Genomic DNA, 23,104 nt, shown 5'->3' with positions numbered 1-23,104 from the left:
TTGCACTCAATTGATATCGCTAACTCTGTCTTTACCAAGTCTCTCGCATAATGCTGCACCACCTGTTGCTATAAAAAATGAGTTGAAGTGCCATTCCAGTCATATTCATATATTCATTTACACCTCCCGTCTTATCCACTCTTATCCACCTACTACAGTACACACAAAGCCATGTTTCACAATCTCATCTCCTCACTCCTCCGCCATTCTTCTTTTGAATCCTACTCACAGTTTTCTACTCACTGTCACAACAGGGGTGTTTTAAGTGATCTTGTAGGAATCAAATCTTACTCCGATATCTTACACCTACAGAGCCTTGTGTCGATCAAATATTGGCAAAAAACATCTTCACGACGTCAAAGAGTCTAATTAAACCGACCCAGTTTTAAGTAGATCCTTATCAACCTACTGGCTGTATGGCCCTAGTAAAAACCTTGTGTGATACCCTGTTGTGACAGTGAGTAGAAAACTGTGAGTAGAACGGCTTTTTCGAGCTAATCGGCTTACCAAGGCCAATTGCCTCAATCAAAGAACACGACTGACGATGAGGTCGATATAACCCGAATAGTCTGTTAAACCGAAAATCTCGTCTACATTGGACCTCAATGGTAAGAATCCGACGCCTGGCCATCGAATACTCGAAACACCATAGTCTACGAGTCAAGCAAGGCCCCCCGCAAACTTCTCACATATCATATCTCAGCCCCCGTAGCCACTCGTTTCAAAGCGACCGATTCCAACATCTTTCTCAAAATTTCGTTTCAACGTAAAGCTAACTGCAAGTCTATTGATTCGAACAATTACGAGTCATATCCGCCTCAGTTTACTCGATTCGAAATCACAGTACGACCGGCCTGGAGATATCCGAGGACTAACCGATCGATATCCAATTTGCGGCTTCTTCAGGATGTGCTTTCCACCCTGCTTCAATGACCATTCCATACCTATAGATACCAAATCCCGTAGGTCATCAAAACCATCAACTTCTACATCCTAAGCCCGACTCATTCATGAAAATCTCCCACCAACCAACCGTAGCATGCCTTATCAATGTCCTTCTCTCGTCGTAAAATTACCATGACGACCAAGATTGCCCACTAATACACTATCATATCTGGGTTCTAATAAAGGCAACCCGTTCATTGATCATTTATAGCACAGTCTACCAGTATCAAACAGTCATCATCCGACAACATATTTAAATGTGTGGTCAAAATACAAGAATAAGCACCCATTCACTGGAATACTTCCCATGGTACACTTTAGTTTACCAACTGTCATGCCGTCCAATGTCGAGATTTTCATCAGTAAAATCTGACCTGATTTTAGTGCCTAATCAAGCGCTCGCCTAGTGCGCTGACGTTTGAAATACTGAAAGTGAGTCTAGGATGAAATCGCAAAATTGCAATTACCTCTTCTTTCAAACATCTAATCAAATTATAGGATTTGCATTTGACGATCTGATACCCCCGATAACTTTGAGTTATGAAATCAACTGTCGAATTTTCTCACCGACTTAGCTTCCGGTATTACTTTATTATCAATACTTAGAAACACTCAATCCGTTGCACGAATAGCCAGCACGTAGCCTTAGCACTACAAAAAGTCTAAACATAGAAACAGATGTGACAATGTAGTTAACACATCATATTTTCAAACCCACGCGAGAGGAACACTGCTTGATATTAGTGTGCCTAGTGAGCTCATCTTGAGTTTCGTTTACACACGTGGTACGTGGTTTGTTGATCTTGGGTTCAGCTTTAGAAGGAATTCGAAGTATGAGCGCTATAATTCGAAGATCACAGGGGACAACTTTACTCTAGCATATTTGTCTCTGGTTGTATATTTCCTCGTCTAGACCATCCATCTACCTCCGACTCATCCCTCATCGAGTATCGCCGCCTAGTCATTATCCATTTTCCTTTCCCTATTTCTATACCATGATACACTTCGATCCTACATAACACCATCGCGAATTCCTCTCCTTTCAATCTCCCCGATCCATATCCATCTCCACATCCAAACCCAGTCTCCAAAACTGATAACACAACCACGATCCACCCCCCCCTAATACCTCGACCTCCTCCCCCCCGCCCCCAACGCACTCCTCGCATGATCAATAGCAAGCACAGTCCAAACCCACTTCACCATATCCCACCCCTGCCTTTTATAACTTTCCGGCGTCGCAAACCACCCAACCCACCACAATCCCCCGACCAACCCCCCGGCCACAACCCGTCTCAAAACCTCATGTTGCAGCATTCCCACACCCAGACACACACACACCTCCGCCAACGCCGCCGTCCAATACATCCCATGATGCCACACAAAGCCCACATCATGCACCACGCACACCAGATTCCCCACGATCCCCGCGACGCGCCACTGAAAGAAAATAGCACCTAGGTAGAGCACAGGCGAGAGGAAACCATCGAGTAAAGAGGGTCCCGAGGCGGGGAGAACCCATTGGAAGGGCGTGAAAGGCGTTATCACGGTCAGGAGCCCGGCCATGAGGAAGACGGAGGAGATCTTGCGGGCGGCCATTTCTTTGGCCGAGGGGAGGGCGCCCCAGGCGGTGGATTGGGAGGAGGTTGCTTTTTGGACCATGATGGCGTGGTTGTGGTGTTGATGGTCGGGGAGAAAGGGGGGAGGGGAAAAGGGGGGGAGGAGGAGGTTATATTCGAATTTTCACGAGCGAAGGGGCGCGTAAGGCAGACGTTGAATGTTTGACTGTGCCGCTAGGATCGTGGCGGGTCATTTTGAGGTCAATGTGTTGGTGACCACCAGAAAAATACTGCTCCAACAGACGAAGTTTTGTTTCTGCCTTGCCATTTTAGTTTTTTAGCTAAACACACGTAGGCCTGTTATATTTTTGCCACTTTTCATCCCAGCTTTGTTGTCGTGAATAGCTCAAACATTTCAGAGAAAATCTTGCATCTGAATCACGTGAGCGCGTGTTTATGTTTGTATTACTCCGTCTTACACAAATATTGACGCGTTTATTTAGCCTAGAGTAAAGCGAGATTTGATTACGGGGTGTTTCCGAGGTTCTATGTCCTTACATTCTATTATTTTATGCCAATGTAAACATTCCACTTCATCATCGTTTGGCTGGTTCTCCCCTTCTTTTTCTTCAAATACTAGCTTTCGGTTGTACAAGGAATTGGGAAATTAGGCTTTTTGAGTTTCTTTTCCTTCTCTTTGGCTTTTTACGAAAAGCCTAGACCTAAGCAGATCATTGACTACACCTCAGAACGGTTCGAACTTAGGAAGTTTAGTTTCTGTTCTTGTTCTCGTAGCGAGATGGAGCGAGCGGTCTTTTTGAACCAGTACAAAGCCTAGAAAGAGTCAACTAGGGGGAGTTTATTGAGATTGGCCAGACCAGCTTTAAGTTGCTATCAGACGTTAAGTTAGTACTTACAAGTATGGTATTTTACAGATGCGGTATGTGGAGTCTTGTGACATTCGAGGTAACCCATGTTGAGCAACATCTGAACAATATACAGCATTTCAATTCATATGTACAATCAATCCAACCATCTAACACTACATCTTAATCATCAACTTCCTACTCCTAGTCAACCTTGAAGACACATGAAAACAACTCCCCACCGCCATGACGCACCCCGCAAAAGTCTGCGCATACTGATAACTGCCACCCGCTCTCTGCACCAACACACCCGCCAGCGGCGGTCCAATCAACACCGCAAAACTCACCACCGTAAACACCTGACCGAGTCTCGTCCCCGCTTTACTCAGATCCGTCGTAAACGTGCTGAGAGCGGCCGGAAACATGCCTTGGATGCACGCGCTCGAGATGCCGTAGAAGACGGCCCAGATGTAGAGACCGGCGCGGGAGTCGACGGCGATCCAGCAGAAGGCGAGGAGCGAGGAGATGATCACGGCGGGGATGACGGTGTTGAGGGGGCCGAAGTAGCGGTCTGCTAGGTAGCTGGGGAGGACTCGACCGATTACTCCGACTGCGTTCATGCAGACGAGGAGGTTGATGGATTCTGCGTAGGGGAGACCTATGATGGAGCGGGCGAATGATCCGACGTAGTAGAATGCGATATAGGTTCCCAGAAATGTCTGGAAATGTCAGTTTTAGTCTTCATACCAGGAGAGGAACTTACGAAGAACATGGCAATCGCAAACAGAATATACGGAACGTCCTTGAAACTCGCAATATCGATAATAGCACCCGTTCTCCTAGGCGGTACCCTCGGTTTGATCCCAACACAGCAAACAGCCAACGACCCCAACTGAATAAACGCAAGTGACCGGATCGTCCAAGCAAATCCAATCTTGGGAAGTAGTTGCTGCACCATCAACGGAAACACAATCCCACCCGTCGCGCTCCCCGCCGCGCAAATCCCAATCGCAAGACTCTTCTTCTTGCTAAAATACGTCGAAATAAGCGCCACACTCGGACAGAAGATACAACCATTGCCCAACCCGCAGCATACGCCCTGCGCGAGGAAGATCTGGAGGTAAGTTTTGGAGAGCGATGTCATGAAGAGGCCGATGACGCCAAGGATGGAACCGCCGATGAAGATTGGGCGGAAGTAGCCTGCGTCGGTGAGACGACCGGAGAAGGTGCCGACGAAGAAGAGACAGAAGATTTGAACGGAGCCGATCCAGGATATGTCGGAGGGGGCGCGGTTGAGGGAGGAGACGTAGTAGGTTTGGAAGACGCCGAAGGAGTTTATGAAGCCCCTGAAAGAATGTTAGGAGGTGAGATTGCGGGAGGAGTGGGAGACGTACCAGGTGTTCATTATAACTAGATGACCATAGAGTACTGTGGTAGTTAGCTTGTATCAGATGAATTCTCCTCCAGCTCTCTCTCCTTTCACACCATCAACCCTCAATCAACCCAACAAAACCTCACAACACCACCACGAAACCATCTCCCCAAAAAGAAGAATGTATTATAATCGATGTTAAAAAAGAGAAAGAAACTCACCCTGTAACCAAGCACCCATCCCCCCATCAGGAGGAGGTCCAGGATCCTTCCAACTCGCCTTCGTACTCGTCCTCGTCACCACCCCATCTAGCACCCCTTTCCCCTTTCCACTTCCCATCTCATACTCCTTCCTATCTTCAGTTGCTCTCACATCTCCAGCTTCCCGCTCGATATCGGTATCAAGCGAATGTATCGAATAACGATCCAGTTCTTGACCGTCGGGAATAGGAAGCGGTGCCGTCATTTCGTATCTCAAGCTTATCTTCTGTCAAACCTCGACACTCTTCAATCATCCACCACGCAATATTGCAATCGTGACAAGACTCAATATATAGAATCCAGCTCTAGATGTAGAGTCATACTCTTGAAATAAAAAATCTCAAGCTCCATGTCATGATCCCCAAAGTGGGGTACACTCACTAGTCGCCTCCGAGCCCGTGTCAAACATGGGGAAATATCCACATAAACACTTGTCGCATCGACGGAAGGAAACTTCCCAATTCGTTACATTATTATTAGTCACGAACCGCGGACCCACGTCCATTGTACCATTACATGCATGACAAAAATAATCGTAGGATGCAGATATAGATCCGTACTTGCACACCGTATTTCGTGCATGTCAAAGGCGTACAATCTTCACATCGCAAAGGGCGTAAGAGGCGTGAAATCCCTTGGCAGCATCGTGCATACAATGCTTGTTCTCGATCTGCCGTGTATGATATCCCACAAATCAACCGGCAGCTCTAAAGCTTTGGCATAAAAGGATGCAAGAAATTAAAATAAAGCCCATCTCTCTATTTCATTAAACTTCCTAGAAACCAATCGACTCGTGAAACCTGTCTACACAGTAGAATCTATGTCTATTCGAGCTCCTCGCCCATCTAAGTAGCCGTGCCGAATAACCGAGAACGACAACACCTATTTAGGGGGTGGACCGATATATCCAAACACCTCAAAATCTTTCCCCCTCAATAAGCTCTCTTCTTAACAACCCCAATAGCAGTTCGCGCTCGTTCCATTAATTCAGCGCCTATAATTAGATAGATATATGTTCAAGACTTTGGGGCCGTCGATTTTGTTCAACTCGCCTGAAGCCCTTAAGTGTAAATTAAAATATCGACGCTAATAATGATCAAGAAAATGACCTCAGGCTTTACATTAAATTGATTAAGCTTCTATGACTGTACTGACAATAACTCTCAAGTGTTGCAAACTCCCAGTGAATGGTCCTTTAGGCTTAGTGAGTAATGCCATGCGTTTTATGGAATTGCCATGCTTTTTTCATCACTATAATGAAACCGTTAACCTCTGGTCAGTCACCCAACTCAGTGTATAACAAGTATAGAATATGGCATCTATAGTAGCTTATCAAGAAAGTGTAAAAGTTAAACACAGCCTGTTCGCAAAAACATATTTCATTCGCTAACATTCAACTAACCATACTGGCAAAGTAAAACATAACCACTCGCTAAGTAAACACGACCACTCCTCAAATAAACATAACACCTCACCCAAATCACCAACTCCCGCTTTCCCAGCTCCACGATTCTCAATAAAATTACAATAAAAACACGCTATAAACCCACCCACCCTCCCACTGGAAATTCAACCCTCAAACACCATCCCTCGCCGAAACAGCATTTTCCAAATCAGACTCCCCGCTGGAACGAGTGAAGATTGTACTAGCACGCCTGATCCTTGCCCGGAGATTTCTGTTTCCAGCTGCACCCTCAACCTCGGGGGACGGATCCCGAGCAACTGGCGCAGGATGGCTAGAGAGGTCTTGACCTTCGGGATTCTCATCTTCGTGTACTACTGGTGGCATATGTCGCAGTCCGACGTCTCCATCTTCCCTTCTTGCTGGCGCCATGTCCACCATTTCGAAAGCTCCATCCTCTTCTAGTCGTGGTGGCACATCTTGTAACTCAGCATCCCCATCTTCCTGTCCCGCTGGTGCCATATCTTCCATTTCGATACCCTCTTCTTCCTGTTCTTCTTGTATGACCTGCAACCCAGCTCCAGCATTTTGCGCTGGTACGCGTGGATTTGCTGGTGGCGGTACACCGGTAATGGCATTCGCTCGATTAACGTTCCAGTGGACTGGCAGATGTTTTTCCGCCCGCCATGCCAAACCAGCCGTTACTGCGGCGAAAGCAGATATGGCCCATATGGTAATCGAAAATGTGTATTTTCGGTGTCCTGAAATTCCATGCGGCGGTCCATATTCATTGATCATATACATCTCCGTCACTAATGCGGCTTCGGTAAGAATGGCTGAGATCAATAAGAGCAACGCTATAATCTATGGACGACGTCAATTATATGCCAAAAAGACATGTGGGCTTCGTGTAGTGTGGCTGGCAACGGCGTAGATACAGATGATAACTTACAATGGTACAAGCTCTCAATAAAACCCAAAGCCTCTCGACCGTTTCTCCCTTTTGAAAGAGATCAAGGTACTTATGTATTCCCTCCCAATTTGAAATCAGAGCCAAAATGATGCCCGCGAAGCAAGCAAATCCAGTAAGCAAACTACATACACATAGCGCGACTCGCGAGAAACCAAAATGGTTTTGTAAGTTGTCAAAGCTCTGGTTGATTTCACTGGGGAATTTAACATCTTCAAAAGTAACAGTTGAAGAAGGATTCTTGAGGTTGTCTTGCAAGCTTATTCCAGGCATAAAAGTATCTGCTGAATATTAGTTTTTACCGCTTGAGAAGTGATCTCTGTATCAAGAAGTCGGCTGTAAAAACGTACATCCATAATGCTTTGCCGTTCCAGCTTGCTTATCAATCGCATCGTACGAACTCAGTCCCAATTTGTACTCGTCGTAAATTGCCAGATACTCGCCGTGCGTCTTAAAGTGATTCTCTTTTAGTCCAGAAGTATCAAGAATCAAGCAAGGTGTACTATCTAAGGCCAAGAAAATGCTCGGGATCATGATAATGCATAGAAACACAGGAACAATGAGGCGGCAGAACCTGGAAAATGAAGCGGACAGAGAATCCATGATGTGCGGACACCAATAAAACGAATGTAACTGCGGTAATGATGTTGTCAGAATGATATCGGCGTTGAGAGGAATAATGAAAGTTGTCGGATATGATAGGTGATGTAACGAGAGAATGATAACTGAGCTGCTGGAAAAGAAAGAGAAGAGAACGAGGTCGGTGGCAGATGGAAGAGTAAGACTGCAGGTCGCCCCAGCATTCGGAAGGAGCACCCTGAGTCGACGTAGGAACCTTAGTTGTTGTGGTAGGGGAAGCATCGTACCTGCCTCGTGTACCATTGTTGGCATCAGCTGATCTGTTCTGGAAGCACATATCGTGGATGGAGGCATTTGATGAAAGACATGCCAGATTTTTTTTGCGTATTCAAGAATGTGGAATGGAACCTCAAGAGATAAGATCAAGTCCCTAGACTGTTAGTGATGCGCGGAATTCTCCTCTCTCATGAGGACATGTGGATCGCCAACAAAACAAAGCAGACGTGTATCATTCCCGATATGAGCACCCCACAACTGAGACTGAAGTCGGATTGTGAAGGTGTCGTGATGGTAATGATTAAATTTTCGATCGACAACCCTCCCTATGCACGCTAAATGTACTCCATGATCTTAAACTTCCAAAAACTCGCTTCAGGTTTACCAATATGGCGGTCTTAGTCCTGCAAAATTCGAGATTACTGAGTTATCTCCGCCATCATCCTTTTTTCTCTGTCCAGTCAACTAGATTGTCATCAGCTTAAGTTAATATCAGCCCTGCGAAAACGTCTTACCTCCAATTGCACATGACGGTGGATATGTACCAGCCAATCCACATAGCTTTGCGCTTCGTTATTACGATCTTCCACCAAGAGGCGAGCGAATTCGTATTCTGCACCGTCCAGCCCTTGTCGAGCTAGCTGGATTGTCAATGCCTTGGATCCACGCATCGTCTTCAAAAACTCAAGAATGTTTCGGACTTGAGCACTGATATGTGTAGGTAGAACTGGTAGTGAGGAGCTGTAAGGATCCAGCGCCTTCAAAGAATCCTTGTCTTCCCCGAACAGATCAATGATGAGATTTGGCGAAGTTTGTGCATGCATCCAAAGATAGCAGTTCTGACCATTATCAATGAGATAGACCCCACCTTCCTCTACCCGAGAGAATGAGCATCGAACAGAGGGTGGCATACGTAGGTGACCAGTTTCCGGATCTGGGAAACCATCTTCGGGTTGGAGATTGTGGATTGGAATCATCCGTGGATACAGGTAAAGGGACAGTTCAAGAGCACCCATACCCTTGAGCATGCGCATATCATGGACCCTTCTGTCCGTGGGCTCTTGTCCACCCTTGAATGATCGTGATTTGATCAATCCTAGGATGTACATACCTAACTCCTTCAAGTTTTCGGGGAGAACAAGTTCGCTAGGAGGATGTGACCCAGAGCGAATCTTCCGATATCCTGCTACGATATCTACAGTCTTCTCCGTCAACGCACCCCTAATCTCCTTCATGGTAGAGGTTGTCATCTTTGAAGCTGCTTCCTTTGCCATAAGGCAATAAACAGCATCCTGATCGACAAATTTCATACAGTCCATGACGCTGTCGCTAACGCTCGCAATTACGTTGGAGCATCTGACCCTACGTTCGCCATTTGCTGTGGTATAAAGCAAGGCGCTCTGGAAATGGGCGTCGAGTTTTGCGTCAAGTTTGCCGTCATAGCTGAACATAACACCCATGGCTTTGTCGGCATCAATAACTCCAAATTCCACATCGGCACCAAAATTGTGTTGTACAAAATTGCCGTGATAAGAGGATACCTGCAAACCATTCGAGCATCGAACCTTCATCAGCGCTTGAAATCCGGTCTCTCGCTGAACGGTGTGCATTATCTCTTGTGATAACTTTGCCGAGTCCCTTGGTGAGACAAAATTGGGGTAGTAGAAGGTCTCTCCACCAGTTGATGCAGAAACATGGCCGATGGTTGCGATGTCCAAGTAACCACCTCCTGGGGCCGCCAAGAAAAAGTCTACACCAACTCCAGCAGCAACCATCTTCTCAGCCATTTTTTTCCAGCCAGGATGCTCTGTCGCAAACAGCTTCTTCTCGGCATCTCCATGTTGCTTTCCGTCGTCTCTGAGGAACAATCGACCAGGACCCCAAGTTGGCAGTGCCGATAGTGAGCAAACTATTTTACCGCCGGTTTTCTCGAGAGCTGCCAATGCCGCAGTTAATGTTGGAAGAAGCGCTGGTTCTGGGTTTTTGACTTGTGAAAATAGTGCAGGTAGCTGGGTTAGTAAAGATGTGATATTCGATCTATGCCATGTTAGCTGAGAATACCTGAAAAAGGTTACTGGCCGTACTTTGCTTCGTAAGGATCAACGAACAGTCCTTCGCTCAGAGGTAAGAAAGGGTCATCGATATCCGGCATACAGATCATTTGAGCTTGTTCGAGAACGGGCTAGAGCTTAGGTCAGTGCTGTACCCACGCATGTGACTAGTAACTTACGTTCATGTTGTAGAAGTGGATATCTTTGTCAAACGTCACGAAGCCAACCTTTGCACCTTCTGGAATTTTCCTCTCCTCTGAATTGTGGTCATTGCCGTATAGAGCGACCATAATTCCCTCACAGAACGATTCCAAGAATCCTTTATTCAGGGCTTCCTGGCCGACATCGATCAAGAATAGCCACCTTAGCCCTACTGGTTCTTTATTCCAGTATTCTTTTGGTACCAAAAATTCCACTGTCCCCCGCATCAGCTCCGGGCGCATTTCCCTATCTACACGTGCGCCTTGTGGATTGGTTGCAGCAAAGTACTCTGGCGGGCAATCATTCGCATAGTTACACATGTTACAGACGAATTTGTTCCCTCCAGATCTGAATACCATGAATGGATTGATATACGCTCGGCATCGATGACATCTCGGTGGTCCCGTGTCGCCAAAATCCAGTACCGGAATCGCAACCTCTCCCGCTGATAGGGGTGCCAGAGGTTGCAGTAACAGCCCTAGAGGAAGACTCGTAGTTGCAAGTGCCTCCGCGTTCGAGGGTATATTGTTGAATGTCAAACGTGTAAACTTGGGTGAAGCATTGCCCTGGTCGAACGCAATAAAGGAAACAGAGGCTGGAGGAGGTATGTGGTGTTCGAATGTGGGGTATTGATTTTTCAAATAGTACGGAGCTAGCGAATCTCTCGACCTTGGTACACTTGGTACCTGATCTGGATCCACTGCACCTTGCGCAGAAGCTTGTATATTTGTTGCGAAACCATCTGGTGCCGCACCGTTCCGTGAGGCAAACTCCGCTGGCGAGACTGGCACGGCGGGGTTGAAAGGAGCGCCCACGGGGGCTGGAAACTGCGACATCTGAGGCGTAATCGGTTGGTTCATGAATTGACTGTTTGGTCCAACTGGCATCGTCGAAGGATCCGCGTTGAGATAGGCAGAAGGAGGGACTCCGCTTGCTGGAATGCCATTGAAGGCAGCTGAGGAGCCAGATGGAGCTTCGACATTATGGTAGGCATGTCTGTCCTTCTTTTTCTTTCTCCCGTATGTGGCGACTTCTCCTCCACCTAGACTCATACCCCCCATCTGGGCTGCTAGACCTCCATCTTGTGGTTGCTGACCTTGATTTGGAAAATATCCGGGGTCTTGCGGTGCCCCATATGGTGATGCTTGGGGGACTCCGTAAGGCTATGGTGACAGAGTCAGCGTCTTTCTCGCTCGCAGATGTGCATGAGGACAAGGAGCTGTGTTGAATTGCAAAAAGGAAAGTGTATAGATCGTAAGGACACAAAGCCAGAATGGAATTGCCAACCAGAGTGCAATTGCCTACCTACCTGTTGTGGAACTTGTCCTTGACCATAAGTTGCGCCAGGTTGTCCATACGGCGAAGGAGCTACTGGAGGTTGGAATTGGTTTGGTGTTTGTTGTGCATTTCGGTTTTGATTCCTTGGATCATTTGGATCCCCTTGTGCCAAAGAGTGATACTGTTGGTAGTCGGACATGTTGAGATGGGTATTCTATTCTGCTGTGCGCTGAGGTTTCGTGAAAGGAGATCGTGGCCAAATCTGGCATGAGAAGAAGAGGTTTGAAGGCGTCAAGAGAAGCGTGTCATTGCATTGCTGTTATATCCGAGAGTGCAAGCTCGTTGGCAGGAGAAAGGGATGGTGTTGTGGTGATCTTGGATGTTGACACGATTTCGCAAATAATTCGGATCGAGGCGTGAGGCGTCCAAGGCCCTGGCAATCGCCCGGGAGGATGGTTCGAGGGTGGTGGCAGATCACATGCACTGACCCAGCACAAGGGAACGGAACGCGATCGCGACCATCTCTATCTGGCTTTCTTTCTTCCTTTCAACTCCATTCCATCCATCGCAACCACAACACCGCCAACTACACGCTCGACCACATTACGACGATATCTCGGGATCCAGAAACGTCAAAACAATATAAGAATGCGATATAGCGATCCGACAATATCTTCGCAGATGTGTTGACAAGGACGTAGGGCGCTGGAGTCAAAATGTTTACTTTCTGCTCCTTGCTAGGCGCGCAATCCGAATCGTCGGCGTCGCAATCATTGTTGGAGCTCGATGGAGGTGTCAAAGTCCTGATTGACTTGGGATGGGATGAGTCCTTCGATGTCACCAAGCTGAAGGAGCTTGAGAAGTAGGTTCCGATTTCTTTCTTAGGATATTTGGGCATCGGCGCGAGTGGAGGGAGGGATCAGCAGAATCATCAGAATCCGCATCTTGGAAAGGACTCTTGTATAGCAGATATCAATCAACACATTCACCACCTCTTTATTTGCTATTTGCGATGCTTTGAAGTCTATGCGACCACCATCCCTCGCCCATACCTCGTTTCCCTCCATTCGACAATGCTAACAGTGCCATCAGAGTAGTACCAACCCTCTCACTTATCCTTCTTACACACGCGACAACTTCACATTTAGCAGCATTTGCCCACTGCTGTAAACACTTTCCTCTCTTCACACGAATACCAATATATGCCACGACGCCAGTCATTTCCTTAGGGCGAACTCTCATCCAAGATCTTTACAGTTCGACGCCTCTTGCCTCGACCATAATACCTCCCGAATCCTTAATCGAAACTTCTTATTCCTACTCACAGACATCTGCCACCGCCGAAAACCGTCGCATTCTGCTCCAGCCTCCTACTGCCAAAGAAATAGCTTCATATTTCGAACTTATACATCCGTTAAAGTACTCTCAGCCACATCAACCCCTTTGTTCGCCCTGGTCACCTCCGCTCAATGATCTTGTTATTACGGCCTACAATGCAGGACATACGCTTGGAGGCACCATATGGCAGATCCAGGCCGGTCTTGAATCGATTGTCTACGCAGTCGACTGGAATCAATCGCGTGAGAATATCTTATCAGGAGCAGCTTGGCTTGGAGGGGCCGGAGGTGGTGGTGCAGAGGTCATTGAGCAATTGAGAAAACCAACCGCTTTAATTTGCAGTAGTAAAGGAGGAGAAAAAGTGGCCATTGCAGGAGGAAAGAAAAAGCGAGATGAGCTTCTTTTGGACAACATCAAATCTTGTGTCAGTAAGGGCGGAATCGTGCTCATTCCAACGGATTCAAGCGCAAGAGTACTCGAGCTCGCATATCTCTTGGAGCATGCGTGGCGGGAAGATGCTGAGAGCGATGATAGCACTCTCATGTCTGCTAGACCATATCTGGCTAGCAAAAACATACAAGCTACTATGCGATACGCTCGAAGTATGTTGGAGTGGATGGACGAATCAATCGTGCGGGAATTTGAAGCTGTTGCTGGACAGAATAAGCAAGATGACGACCCAGATGCGAAATTGAGGGGTATCGGTGGACCTTTTGACTTTAAACATCTCCGCTTACTCGAACGAAAGAGCCAGATTGACAAGATCATGCAAGAGGTTGATAACCATGGCAGGTCGATTGGTAAAGTCATCTTGGCAAGCGACACTTCTTTGGAGTGGGGATTTTCGAAAGAGGTATTCCGACGCATATGTGATGACAGGAGGAATCTTGTCATTTTCACCGAGCGAATGGGTCAACCAAAAATGGAGAATCCAAAACTAGGTATGGCAAGAACATTATGGTCATGGTGGGAAGATCGATCAGATGGAGTTGCGACTGAGACGGCGGCTTCGGGGGATGTTTTAGAACAGGTTTATGGGGGAGGTCGCCAACTAGAGATGCGCGAGACGACACGAGTCGCTCTGGAAGGAGACGATTTGGCGGCTTACCAGAATTGGCTTGCAACACAGCGACAATTGCAAACCACCCAGGCTGGGGGTGCAACAAGCTTGGAGTCTTCTGCAGATATGATTGACGATGCTGTTTCTGATTCTTCTGATTCTGATGATGACGATGAAGAGAATGAACAGCAAGGTAAGGCTCTGAACATTTCAGCAACAATGGGCCAGGCAAATCGAAAGAAGATTGGTCTCACAGACGAGGATCTTGGTATTAACATCCTTCTCCGCAAAAAAGGTGTGTACGATTATGATGTGCGCGGAAAAAAGGGTCGCGAGAAGATGTTCCCTTTGGTTGTTCGCAGGAAAAGAACAGATGAATATGGAGAGCTTGTTCGACCAGAAGATTTTGTGATGCAGGATACAAAAGACAACAACGATGAAGGGCTCAGTCGACAGCCCAACAAATTCGATACTAAGGATACGCTTGGAAAGAAGCGGAAATGGGATGAAACTCCAGGCCAACGAAATGTGAGTGGCGATATGAAGAGACAGCAAAACACCAAACCACTGGGCGACCTAATTCCTGGTTACGATGATGAGGATGATGATGTTGTTGAGCCGGAAGTTGAAGAAATTACAGGACCATCGAGGGTGGAAATAAAGACGGAAACAATCAATGTTGACTTACGACTGGCATTTGTTGATTTTGGCGGCGTGCACGACAAGAGATCGCTACAGATGTTGATTCCATTAATTCAACCACGAAAGCTGATATTTGTCAGTGGTATGAAAGATGAGACTCTGGCTTTGGCAGTGGATTGTCGCAAGATTCTAGCTGCGAAAAGTGGTAATGATGAAACTGCGATTGAAATATTCACACCGATGGTAGGCGATTGGGTAGATGCCAGTGTTGATACCAATGCTTGGGCTTTGAAACTCTCAGATGCCCTCGTCAAACGCCTGCGATGGCAGCAAGTGAAAGGATTGGGAATCGTCACTTTGACTGGCCAATTGGAACTTACACACGCGGATAATGTGAATATTGAGTCTGACAAAAAACGGCAGAAGCTTATCAAAGATGAGACTGCAGAGAGTATGGATCTCGTCGCATCTCCTCCAGCAGAGATCCCAACTTTGGACATTCTTCCTACAGCGATGGCATCCGCCACTCGTTCCATCGCACAACCTCTTCACGTCGGTGATCTCCGTCTCGCTGACCTAAGGAAGTTGATGTTGGGATCAGGACATACCGCTGAGTTCAGGGGTGAAGGAACGTTGCTGGTAGATGGAACTGTAATTGTGAAAAAGACTGGTACTGGGAGGATTGAGATTGAGGGTTCTGGGATCAGGGAGTTACCTCAGGTTGGTGGTACATTCTTCGCGGTGAAAAGGAAAATTTATGAGGGCTTGGCTGTTGTTGGTGGGTAGATTGGGCTGGCAATTGGGAGTTTGAGGACATTTCAAGGGCAGTGTAGTATCAGTGTATTCTTTATAGGCTGGTAGGGTGCATGGTGTTCGAATCTGAAGCGACGAACCTCTATCGTGTCGTCGAGTGTATTACCATGTTCACTTCCCACCTGACACTCATTCTTTTTTGCATGTGTTTGTTCGGTGGTACAGCATATGCTGACGAAGGAGATTGGAATGGGCGCCAGATCTAAGACATGGGGACGGGTAAATTCTCCACCGAGATCTACATTCTTTTATTTAGCATTCTTCAGCGCTGTTGAAGATTCGGCAATCGGCAGCAACTTCTACACAAACACTACACTAGATGAAGTGTATCTCTGCGAAATGGTCGACTTGATAGACAGCATCAAAAACAAACACATTGATAAACTTTGAGCACATCACAAATTTTCTCCACTTACAGACTGTGGCACTTTGGCATTAATCGTCTCTCCTGTCTTTCCAAGATCATATCCTCCTCCATTCGACTTACCACGTTTTTTTGCATGCCTCACCGATGTCTGGCACAACTCTCTACCTGGAACATCCATCAGTAAACAACTCAATACTACAACCAAGTACAGGAGGTCTGAAATCAAAGCGCTGGTTTCGGATCTCGGGCTATGGTGGAGAAAAGTGTATATTCAAAAGTTGTTTATGCTGATAAAATCTTAGATGCAATTTTTGACGACGCAGAAATTTGTATCAGACACACATTTTGAATCACCACGTTTTCCCACATACCATGATAGTCCATCCATCATCTCGCCCACGTTTTTTTGCATACCATCACACTCAGCCAACATACCTCACAGTTTCTCATCCCCTCCATTTATCACATCATCCCTTTCCTCCTCCCTATTACTTATCCTCTACAGTCCCTACAGTCACTACAATTATTTTCTACCATCTCACAGTCTTTTCCCCAGTTACTCAACCCCCAAAATGCACATTTCCATCCTCACCCTCGCCGTCCTCCCCCTCCTAACCTCCTCCACCCCCCTCGAACGCCGCTCCGAATGGGTCTACGCAGGCTGCTGGTCCGAACCAGCTACCGGCTACGCTCTCTCCGCTAAACGAGCAACCTTTTCCGCGTTGACGCTCAGTGCTTGTGCGGCTTACTGTAGTGATTACTTCGTCTATGGCGTGGAGAATGGGAATTTGGTAAATCATCACCTGCATCCAGCTTTGTTATCCACTCAACCAAGAGCAATAATTTGGAGTGGTTGGAAGATAGGTGACTGACGTATACAGTGCTTCTGCGCCAACAATCTCAATCCCGGATGCACCATCGCAACAGGCGCCTGCTCTACTCCTTGCGCAGGGAATAGTCAACAGAACTGTGGCGCGCTGAAGAAGATTAGTATCTACCAGCGGAACAACATATATAACACTCCGAGCCCGGGATCTGGTCCGCAAGGGGCCCAGGCCCGCCTGTGAGTTTTCTTGTGTGTGTGTGCGTTCGAGGGTTAGATATGCTGATCCACGTTTAGGGGCCGAAGGGGGATACCGGCAATCCTGGAGTGCAGGTGAGTGGTATCTTCTGTTAGGATATGCGGTATGCTGATCTAAATAGGGTGTGAAAGGGTCGACGGGCAATACTGGACCGCAGGTGAGTCGACATTCTCGAGTAAAATGAGTATCTCTTATGACCGTTTGAATAGGGCATCAAAGGCGACACAGGCAGCCCTGGACAGCAGGTAAATTCCCTTCTCTCGGCAAATGTATAGCAGTATACTAATCTAAGTAGGGCAGCACCGGACCGCAGGCAAGTTGCTTGTCCGCACGAGAAGCGCGATGCTTATGCTGATCTTAAATAGGGTATCAAAGGCAGTACAGGCAGTACTGGACCGCAGGTCAGTTGCTTCGACAGTCAAGTTGATTTTACTTGTGCTGATCTAAATAGGGTAGCAAAGGAGATACAGGGAGCCCGGGTTCGCCCGTAAGTGCCTTTAGCTTCTTGAATGGTTGATCCATGTACTGATCCATTGCAGGGAAGCACAGGACCGCAGGTAAGTGGCCTGTTCTTATAAAAAGCCTGATGCTTATCATAGTCAAAATAGGGCATCAAAGGAGATACAGGACTTTCAGGATCGCCGGTAAGTGATCAATTCGTAGGTCGAGTATAGATTTTGGACTGATTTGAGTAGGGTAGCACAGGCGCGCAGGCAAGTGAAGTCTTCTAGTGAGAGGCGTCATACTTATGGTACTTTTTAGGGCAGCAAAGGGGATACAGGCAATCCAGGGTCGCCGGTAAGTGAAGTCTTATCAAAGAAGTATGGATTTGATGCTGATTCGAATAGGATAGCAAAGGCGAAACTGGAAGTCAAGGTAGGCTGCCGAGGCAAATCAACCTTTCGTCTTGTGTCTAACAATTTACGATAGGTCCTGCTGGCGTCGGAAGTCCGGTAAGATTCTTCACTTTTAACAAAAAGGAGGAATACTAAATCATTGAAAAGGGACCGAAAGGCGAGACAGGCAGTCAAGGCGAGTTCTATACGTCAATTATTCATCTATCTCATGTATCTGACTGTAATCCATAACAGGACCCGCAGGCGTGGGAAGCCCGGTAATTCTCTCTTCTTCCAAGGGAAGCGTCCATGCTAATCGATCGAAAAGGGCCCGAAAGGCGATACAGGCAATCCAGGATCGGCGGTAAGCATATGATTTCATTCAAAAATAACATGAGACTTATACTGACCTTAAAAAGGGACCCAAAGGCGACATAGGTACCCAAGGCAAGTTGTGGCCGAATCTATCGCTTCAACAACATCTCACAATCTACAATAGGACCAGCAGGCGTCGGAAGTCCTGGAAGTCCGGTATTATCCTTTGCTATGTTTCATGTGGCAATTACTGATCGATCAAAAAGGGTCCGAAGGGCGATAAAGGCGATAGTGGGATTCCAGGTTGGTTTTTCTTGAGAAAAGATGACCTTGGCAGCTAAACGTTGAATTTAGGAACCCCTGGCCCGGCTGGAAGTCAAGTGAGTCTCGTATACATCATTGAGGACGTAACTGACGTGGATATAGGGTTTGAAAGGCGATACTGGGAGTCAAGGCATGTGACAGCTCTTTCTATCGCTTGTTCGAAGTCTAATAAACAGTGTTAGGCCCCTCTGGAGCGTCTGGAAGTCAAGTAGATATCCTGTGACTTACCCTGGAGGCTGCTGACATAACTGGATAGGGGTTGAAAGGCGATACTGGTAGCCAAGGCAAGTTAAACGTTTCTCAGACGATTATCACATATCTAACGGCAAAATTAGGTCCCTCGGGCCCGGCTGGCGCAAATGGCAGCACGGTAAGGCTCCTCTAAAGCCCCTCATACGATAATAAACGTAACTGACACTGGAAAAGGGACCGAAAGGAGATGCGGGCAGCCCAGGTTGGTGTTTTCTCACTATTTTGCAACAAATACATGCTAACGGTGTAAATTAGGTGCGAACGGAAGTCAAAGTATGCTTTTTAAAACCTATACCCTCATAATTTAATTCAAGCCATCCATCTAACCTTAAAAACAGGCTCCCCAGGAAGTCAAGGAGTAAGTCTCTCTTCCGTCCACATCCCCACTCTCTTCTCCCCTCTTTTGAAGTTTCATCTTTAATCCTCTCTCCAGATCCAAGGCATCCAGGGCCCATCCGGACCACAGGGTTAGTTCCAAATTCCCTCTATTTCACGTAAAACGCAAGTTCTAATCCTTAAAAAAAGGTCCAAAAGGCGATACAGGCTCTGCAGGCCCCCCCGGTAAGTATATCCTTCTTTTTCGTGTTGTTGAGGTACTGATTTGTCGAAACAGGACCCAAGGGCTGTGTTGTTGGTGTTCTGGGGTGTAATTAGACGGTCAGGATTTGATGTTTCGGTCTTGGGTGTTTTTTGAGGAGGTGTTTTATTTTATTTATGGAGGTTGAACTGTGAGAAGCTTGTTGGTTCTCTTGTTTGTCTGAATTTAAGATGCGGGTTTGAGGCATAGGGATGTTGGTGTAGTGTGCTAAGCGAGTTGCTCTAAGGGGGCGAGTGTGGTTGGTTTGCAATTCAATCGGATGGTCGGTTCGTGAAGGTGGAAGCTGATAATGGTGTTCAAATTCGCATTCATTCAATTTTATCAACTGTTTGCTATATCTGCTCAAAATTTTACTGTGCTAAACACACAAGTTTGAAATAAATTCAAATAATGCATGATCTCACCTTTTCTTGGCTTTTAAAAGTGCTTTTAATTTGGCCATAATCGATGTTGAGAGGATAGGCGGATTGTTATCCCAATACCGCTGGTGCTTGATATATTGGGGTGCTGATAAATGCCGTCGTAAAATAAACCTTGAAGGTTGTCAACATTTCTTTTTTCACGTTTGTGTTGCTAGTGAAGATTAGATGTTCGGATTGTGACCTTATACTTCATATACCATGAAAAAACCCTTCTGACTAAGACTAAATTCAATGCAAAAATTACGGTGAAGTCGGAATTTTTAAACTTTTACAATTTGCACTTATGCCAGCTTTAAGTATCTCTGATTCCCAAGAAAGACATACAACACACGAAGTCTCGATTTTTAAATGCGGACGCAGTGGTAAAGATGTATCTATATTTAGGTGAATTAGCAGAATAGTAATAATTGAATCCAAAAGAAGTTTAGATCGAAGAATTTATCACAAGCCTCTCTTTTAATGCGTATGAAAACCAATTTTCAAAGAGCCACCTCAGAAAGAATATACGAGGGATTATCAGATCTAACAAGCCATTTAATTGATACACGATTGTTAACAAATCGCCATCTTTAAGTCATTGGAGCCCGATGTCAATTCTCTAATAAAAAATTCGCACGCGACTTTTTCCATCATTCCGCGTGGTTTGATCATACCAAAAGGGCTGTTACAATAGTGCCATCCACGTCGAGAAAGTAGAGCAAGTAGCCAATGAAGATACAGACGTTGGCTCGCGGAGGACAAAATAAGTGGTAGTCGAACCAGAATAGTTCTCCGACTAGATTAAGGAAATACTTTAATTTAGTAGACCAACTTGAAACGTTATAACTATTTCCTCAACCGTTTTAAGCAAATAAGACTTTTTAAGGTCTATTCTAAGCAAACTTATTATTTAGTTTAAGATTTGTGGGTAGGCGACTGCCACTTATTTTGTCCTCCAGCTCGGAAGGAAGAAGTATTGGAGTAAACGTAGATGGAAAGTTATACGTGACAAAAGATTAACAAATAAGGAATACGCATTTGGTCACCGCCTTAGTTTCACTGTTGAAGTTGTTTGTCATATTAGGATTGATCAGAACGATCTTCATTGTCCAGTAACATATTTGCAACCTATAGTAGGATTAACTGCGATATTTGAATCAAAGTGTAAGATGACCCAGTATGAGATCAACTATGTATGACTGCACTGTGTACAACATCCGAAAAGTGATGTACACGTTACACGGCTACGCCTGCCGTTGAAATAATCCACAGAGTTTCACTTCGTACGAATCAAGATTCTTTCACAAAATCACAAAGTCACAAGCTCATTTTGGTCCGATATCGGTCTCGCAGAAAATAACATGCATCACAAACCAACAATCACAGCATGGTTTGGCGGAAACTATGTAACAAGCAAAAAGTCTTAATATTCTATCATGCAACAGCAATCTTAGCTGGGTAAAAGTCCTTCCCAAGCTCCCACTCCGGACTATAGTCTTTCAAAACCTTTGTCGCGTGTTTGATAACATCATGGCCATATGTGATATTGACGATGTCGGCTACGTTTTCTACACACCAAAAATTCAGTACGCAAACCATATTGCATCGGAATAGGCAGAACTTACTCGGCAAAGCAACACCATCCAGATATTCCACCAACTCATGAGGCACCTCCTCATCTGCCCCAAAATTGCTCAGTATCTGCACACTTGCTGCGCGATTCCTTCTGATCTTCTCATAGAGCTCAAGTCGATTTCGGATTTGGGACTTGTCCGTCACGCCTTGGAAGACTAGTCCGAAAGCAACGCCATCTTCGATACCTTGGGCTCCTCCTTGACCTTGATCTTCTAGATGTTAGTGAGTATCCCAAGACAAGAAAAGGCACTTACGGGGAAGCATGGGATGAGCTGCATCGCCTGCCACTGCCATTTTACCCTTTTGCCATGTTCGGATTGGAGAGCGGTAGAGTAATGGCCATCGCTTGACTTCGGTAGCTTTGCTAGGAGTGGCGTGAAAGATCAGCCTCTGTGAGTTGTAGTGATGCTGGATCGAGATCTGAGATGATGTGAACTAACCTTATGATAGCGAGAAGCTTCGGGCTGTACCCAGAAAATTGAGCAAGGACTTCGCTTTTATCTATTGGCGCGAGCCAGTCTGCCAGAATAGGTCAACAAATTGACCTCTGGAACAGTTTAAAGATGGGACTGCGGATGGACAAGCTTCATACCTTCCTTCTCCTTCGAGAACACTGTATTGTTGTGGCAGATGCCAACAAAGTTGAATACCTCATGACTTCAAACGAGTTAGCATGCGTGTTGGAATCGTGATTAACAAACTCTTACTCTCTACATGTGTAAGACACCAGTCTTCTGTTGGCCTGATGATCTGGATATATTCTGCAGCCAAGACTCTGATGACCCTCAGTAAACCATTTTGTCTCAGGATCACTCATCAACTGTTCTCTGGAGATAAGAAATCGATAACAGCAATTCGAATGTTTTGCCGGTTCTGGAGCATTGACCTTCCCCAGAATAGCCTGCGAAGCGATGGAGTTTACGCCATCAGCCGCAAGAATCACATCTGCGGTGATAATGGTTCCATCTTGTAGTGTCAAGGAAGGAGTTCCGGAATCCTAAAATTACTGATGTATTAGAATCTACAATGTGGTATTACAAGAGAGTAATTTGGAGTCAGGCTTTTGTACATAGCTGGTCACAATAGACTTAAGACGTATCTCTACCGGTGTTCCAAACCCAGGCTCCGTTGCCATACGCTTGAGACTCTCATGCAAGTCCACACGATGAGCATAATAAAGAGGCGATCCAAATTTTTCATTGTTGTGTGAATGATCGAATGCAGCTATTTCTTCAAGTGTCGTTGGCGAGACAAACCACATGCCCTGAGAGTTGACCAGCCGAGACCGCACCGGATCTAAACCCCACGGTACCAAGAATCGGGAAACGTTCGGTGGAATATTGATTGCTGCACCAAGTTCGTTGTTCATCGATGATCGCTCATAGATGGTTACACGGTGACCACTGCGACGCAGCGATATTGCTGCAGCGAGGCCGCTTATGCCGGCTCCGGCTATTGCGACGTCCATGATGCGCAGTATGAAAGACACTTATTCTGCAAGCACTTTCTGGTCGAGTCAATACCGCAGAAAGTCTTAAATGAAAGCAGAAAAATGTGGCGGTGAAGAATCACTGTACTGTGATATTGCTTCGCAGAGTGGTCTAGGCAAAGACACTCGCCCGTCTACATATGGCGCGATGCCAGGATGGTGCAGCAGTTTCAAGGTTGATGAAATTCAATAT

The 23,104-nt window shown here is 46.2% G+C and overlaps 7 protein-coding genes across 7 annotated transcripts; 2 read left to right on the top strand and 5 right to left on the bottom strand.

The window, feature by feature from the left end:
* Positions 1-2,067: 2,067 nt before the first annotated feature.
* On the bottom strand, positions 2,068-2,607 carry GLAREA_09987 (uncharacterized protein; the record flags this gene model as incomplete). The annotated part of the gene is made up of 1 exon (XM_008080037.1): positions 2,068-2,607. One exon carries the CDS (start codon positions 2,605-2,607, stop codon positions 2,068-2,070), a length of 540 nt encoding a protein of 179 aa, XP_008078228.1.
* Positions 2,608-3,338: 731 nt separating this feature from the next.
* On the bottom strand, positions 3,339-5,207 carry GLAREA_09986 (MFS general substrate transporter; the record flags this gene model as incomplete). Its single annotated transcript, XM_008080036.1, has 5 exons — positions 3,339-3,395; positions 3,718-4,089; positions 4,134-4,716; positions 4,765-4,798; positions 4,964-5,207. The coding sequence occupies 5 exons, from the start codon at positions 5,205-5,207 to the stop codon at positions 3,339-3,341; spliced, it is 1,290 nt and encodes a 429-aa protein (XP_008078227.1).
* Positions 5,208-6,578: 1,371 nt separating this feature from the next.
* On the bottom strand, positions 6,579-7,977 carry GLAREA_09985 (uncharacterized protein; the record flags this gene model as incomplete). The annotated part of the gene is made up of 3 exons (XM_008080035.1): positions 6,579-7,268; positions 7,357-7,655; positions 7,725-7,977. 3 exons carry the CDS (start codon positions 7,975-7,977, stop codon positions 6,579-6,581), a joined length of 1,242 nt encoding a protein of 413 aa, XP_008078226.1.
* Positions 7,978-8,610: 633 nt separating this feature from the next.
* On the bottom strand, positions 8,611-11,958 carry GLAREA_09984 (vWA-like protein; the record flags this gene model as incomplete). Its single annotated transcript, XM_008080034.1, has 5 exons — positions 8,611-8,694; positions 8,745-10,266; positions 10,314-10,411; positions 10,460-11,644; positions 11,791-11,958. 5 exons carry the CDS (start codon positions 11,956-11,958, stop codon positions 8,611-8,613), a joined length of 3,057 nt encoding a protein of 1,018 aa, XP_008078225.1.
* A 517-nt stretch (positions 11,959-12,475) lies between these two features.
* GLAREA_09983 (Metallo-hydrolase/oxidoreductase) lies at positions 12,476-15,585 on the top strand (the record flags this gene model as incomplete). Its single annotated transcript, XM_008080033.1, has 2 exons — positions 12,476-12,621; positions 12,852-15,585. The coding sequence occupies 2 exons, from the start codon at positions 12,476-12,478 to the stop codon at positions 15,583-15,585; spliced, it is 2,880 nt and encodes a 959-aa protein (XP_008078224.1).
* A 966-nt stretch (positions 15,586-16,551) lies between these two features.
* Positions 16,552-19,442, top strand: GLAREA_09982 (uncharacterized protein; the record flags this gene model as incomplete). The annotated part of the gene is made up of 27 exons (XM_008080032.1): positions 16,552-16,770; positions 17,100-17,135; positions 17,183-17,218; positions 17,271-17,306; positions 17,427-17,462; positions 17,513-17,548; positions 17,601-17,618; positions 17,670-17,705; positions 17,824-17,859; positions 17,910-17,937; positions 17,992-18,014; positions 18,066-18,087; positions 18,153-18,175; positions 18,226-18,261; positions 18,317-18,335; positions 18,397-18,428; positions 18,479-18,515; positions 18,567-18,592; positions 18,639-18,660; positions 18,719-18,744; positions 18,793-18,906; positions 18,963-18,990; positions 19,044-19,061; positions 19,127-19,146; positions 19,222-19,255; positions 19,314-19,349; positions 19,402-19,442. The coding sequence occupies 27 exons, from the start codon at positions 16,552-16,554 to the stop codon at positions 19,440-19,442; spliced, it is 1,074 nt and encodes a 357-aa protein (XP_008078223.1).
* A 1,779-nt stretch (positions 19,443-21,221) lies between these two features.
* Positions 21,222-22,890, bottom strand: GLAREA_09981 (FAD/NAD(P)-binding protein; the record flags this gene model as incomplete). Its single annotated transcript, XM_008080031.1, has 7 exons — positions 21,222-21,355; positions 21,413-21,631; positions 21,677-21,786; positions 21,863-21,941; positions 22,015-22,079; positions 22,130-22,419; positions 22,492-22,890. 7 exons carry the CDS (start codon positions 22,888-22,890, stop codon positions 21,222-21,224), a joined length of 1,296 nt encoding a protein of 431 aa, XP_008078222.1.
* Between the last annotated feature and the right edge of the window lie 214 nt (positions 22,891-23,104).

This window comes from Glarea lozoyensis (genome assembly GCF_000409485.1).
Source record: "Glarea lozoyensis ATCC 20868 chromosome Unknown GLAREA13, whole genome shotgun sequence".
In the NCBI taxonomy this organism is placed as follows: domain Eukaryota; kingdom Fungi; phylum Ascomycota; class Leotiomycetes; order Helotiales; family Helotiaceae; genus Glarea; species Glarea lozoyensis.
This window is presented reverse-complemented; position numbering and strand designations above follow the sequence as displayed.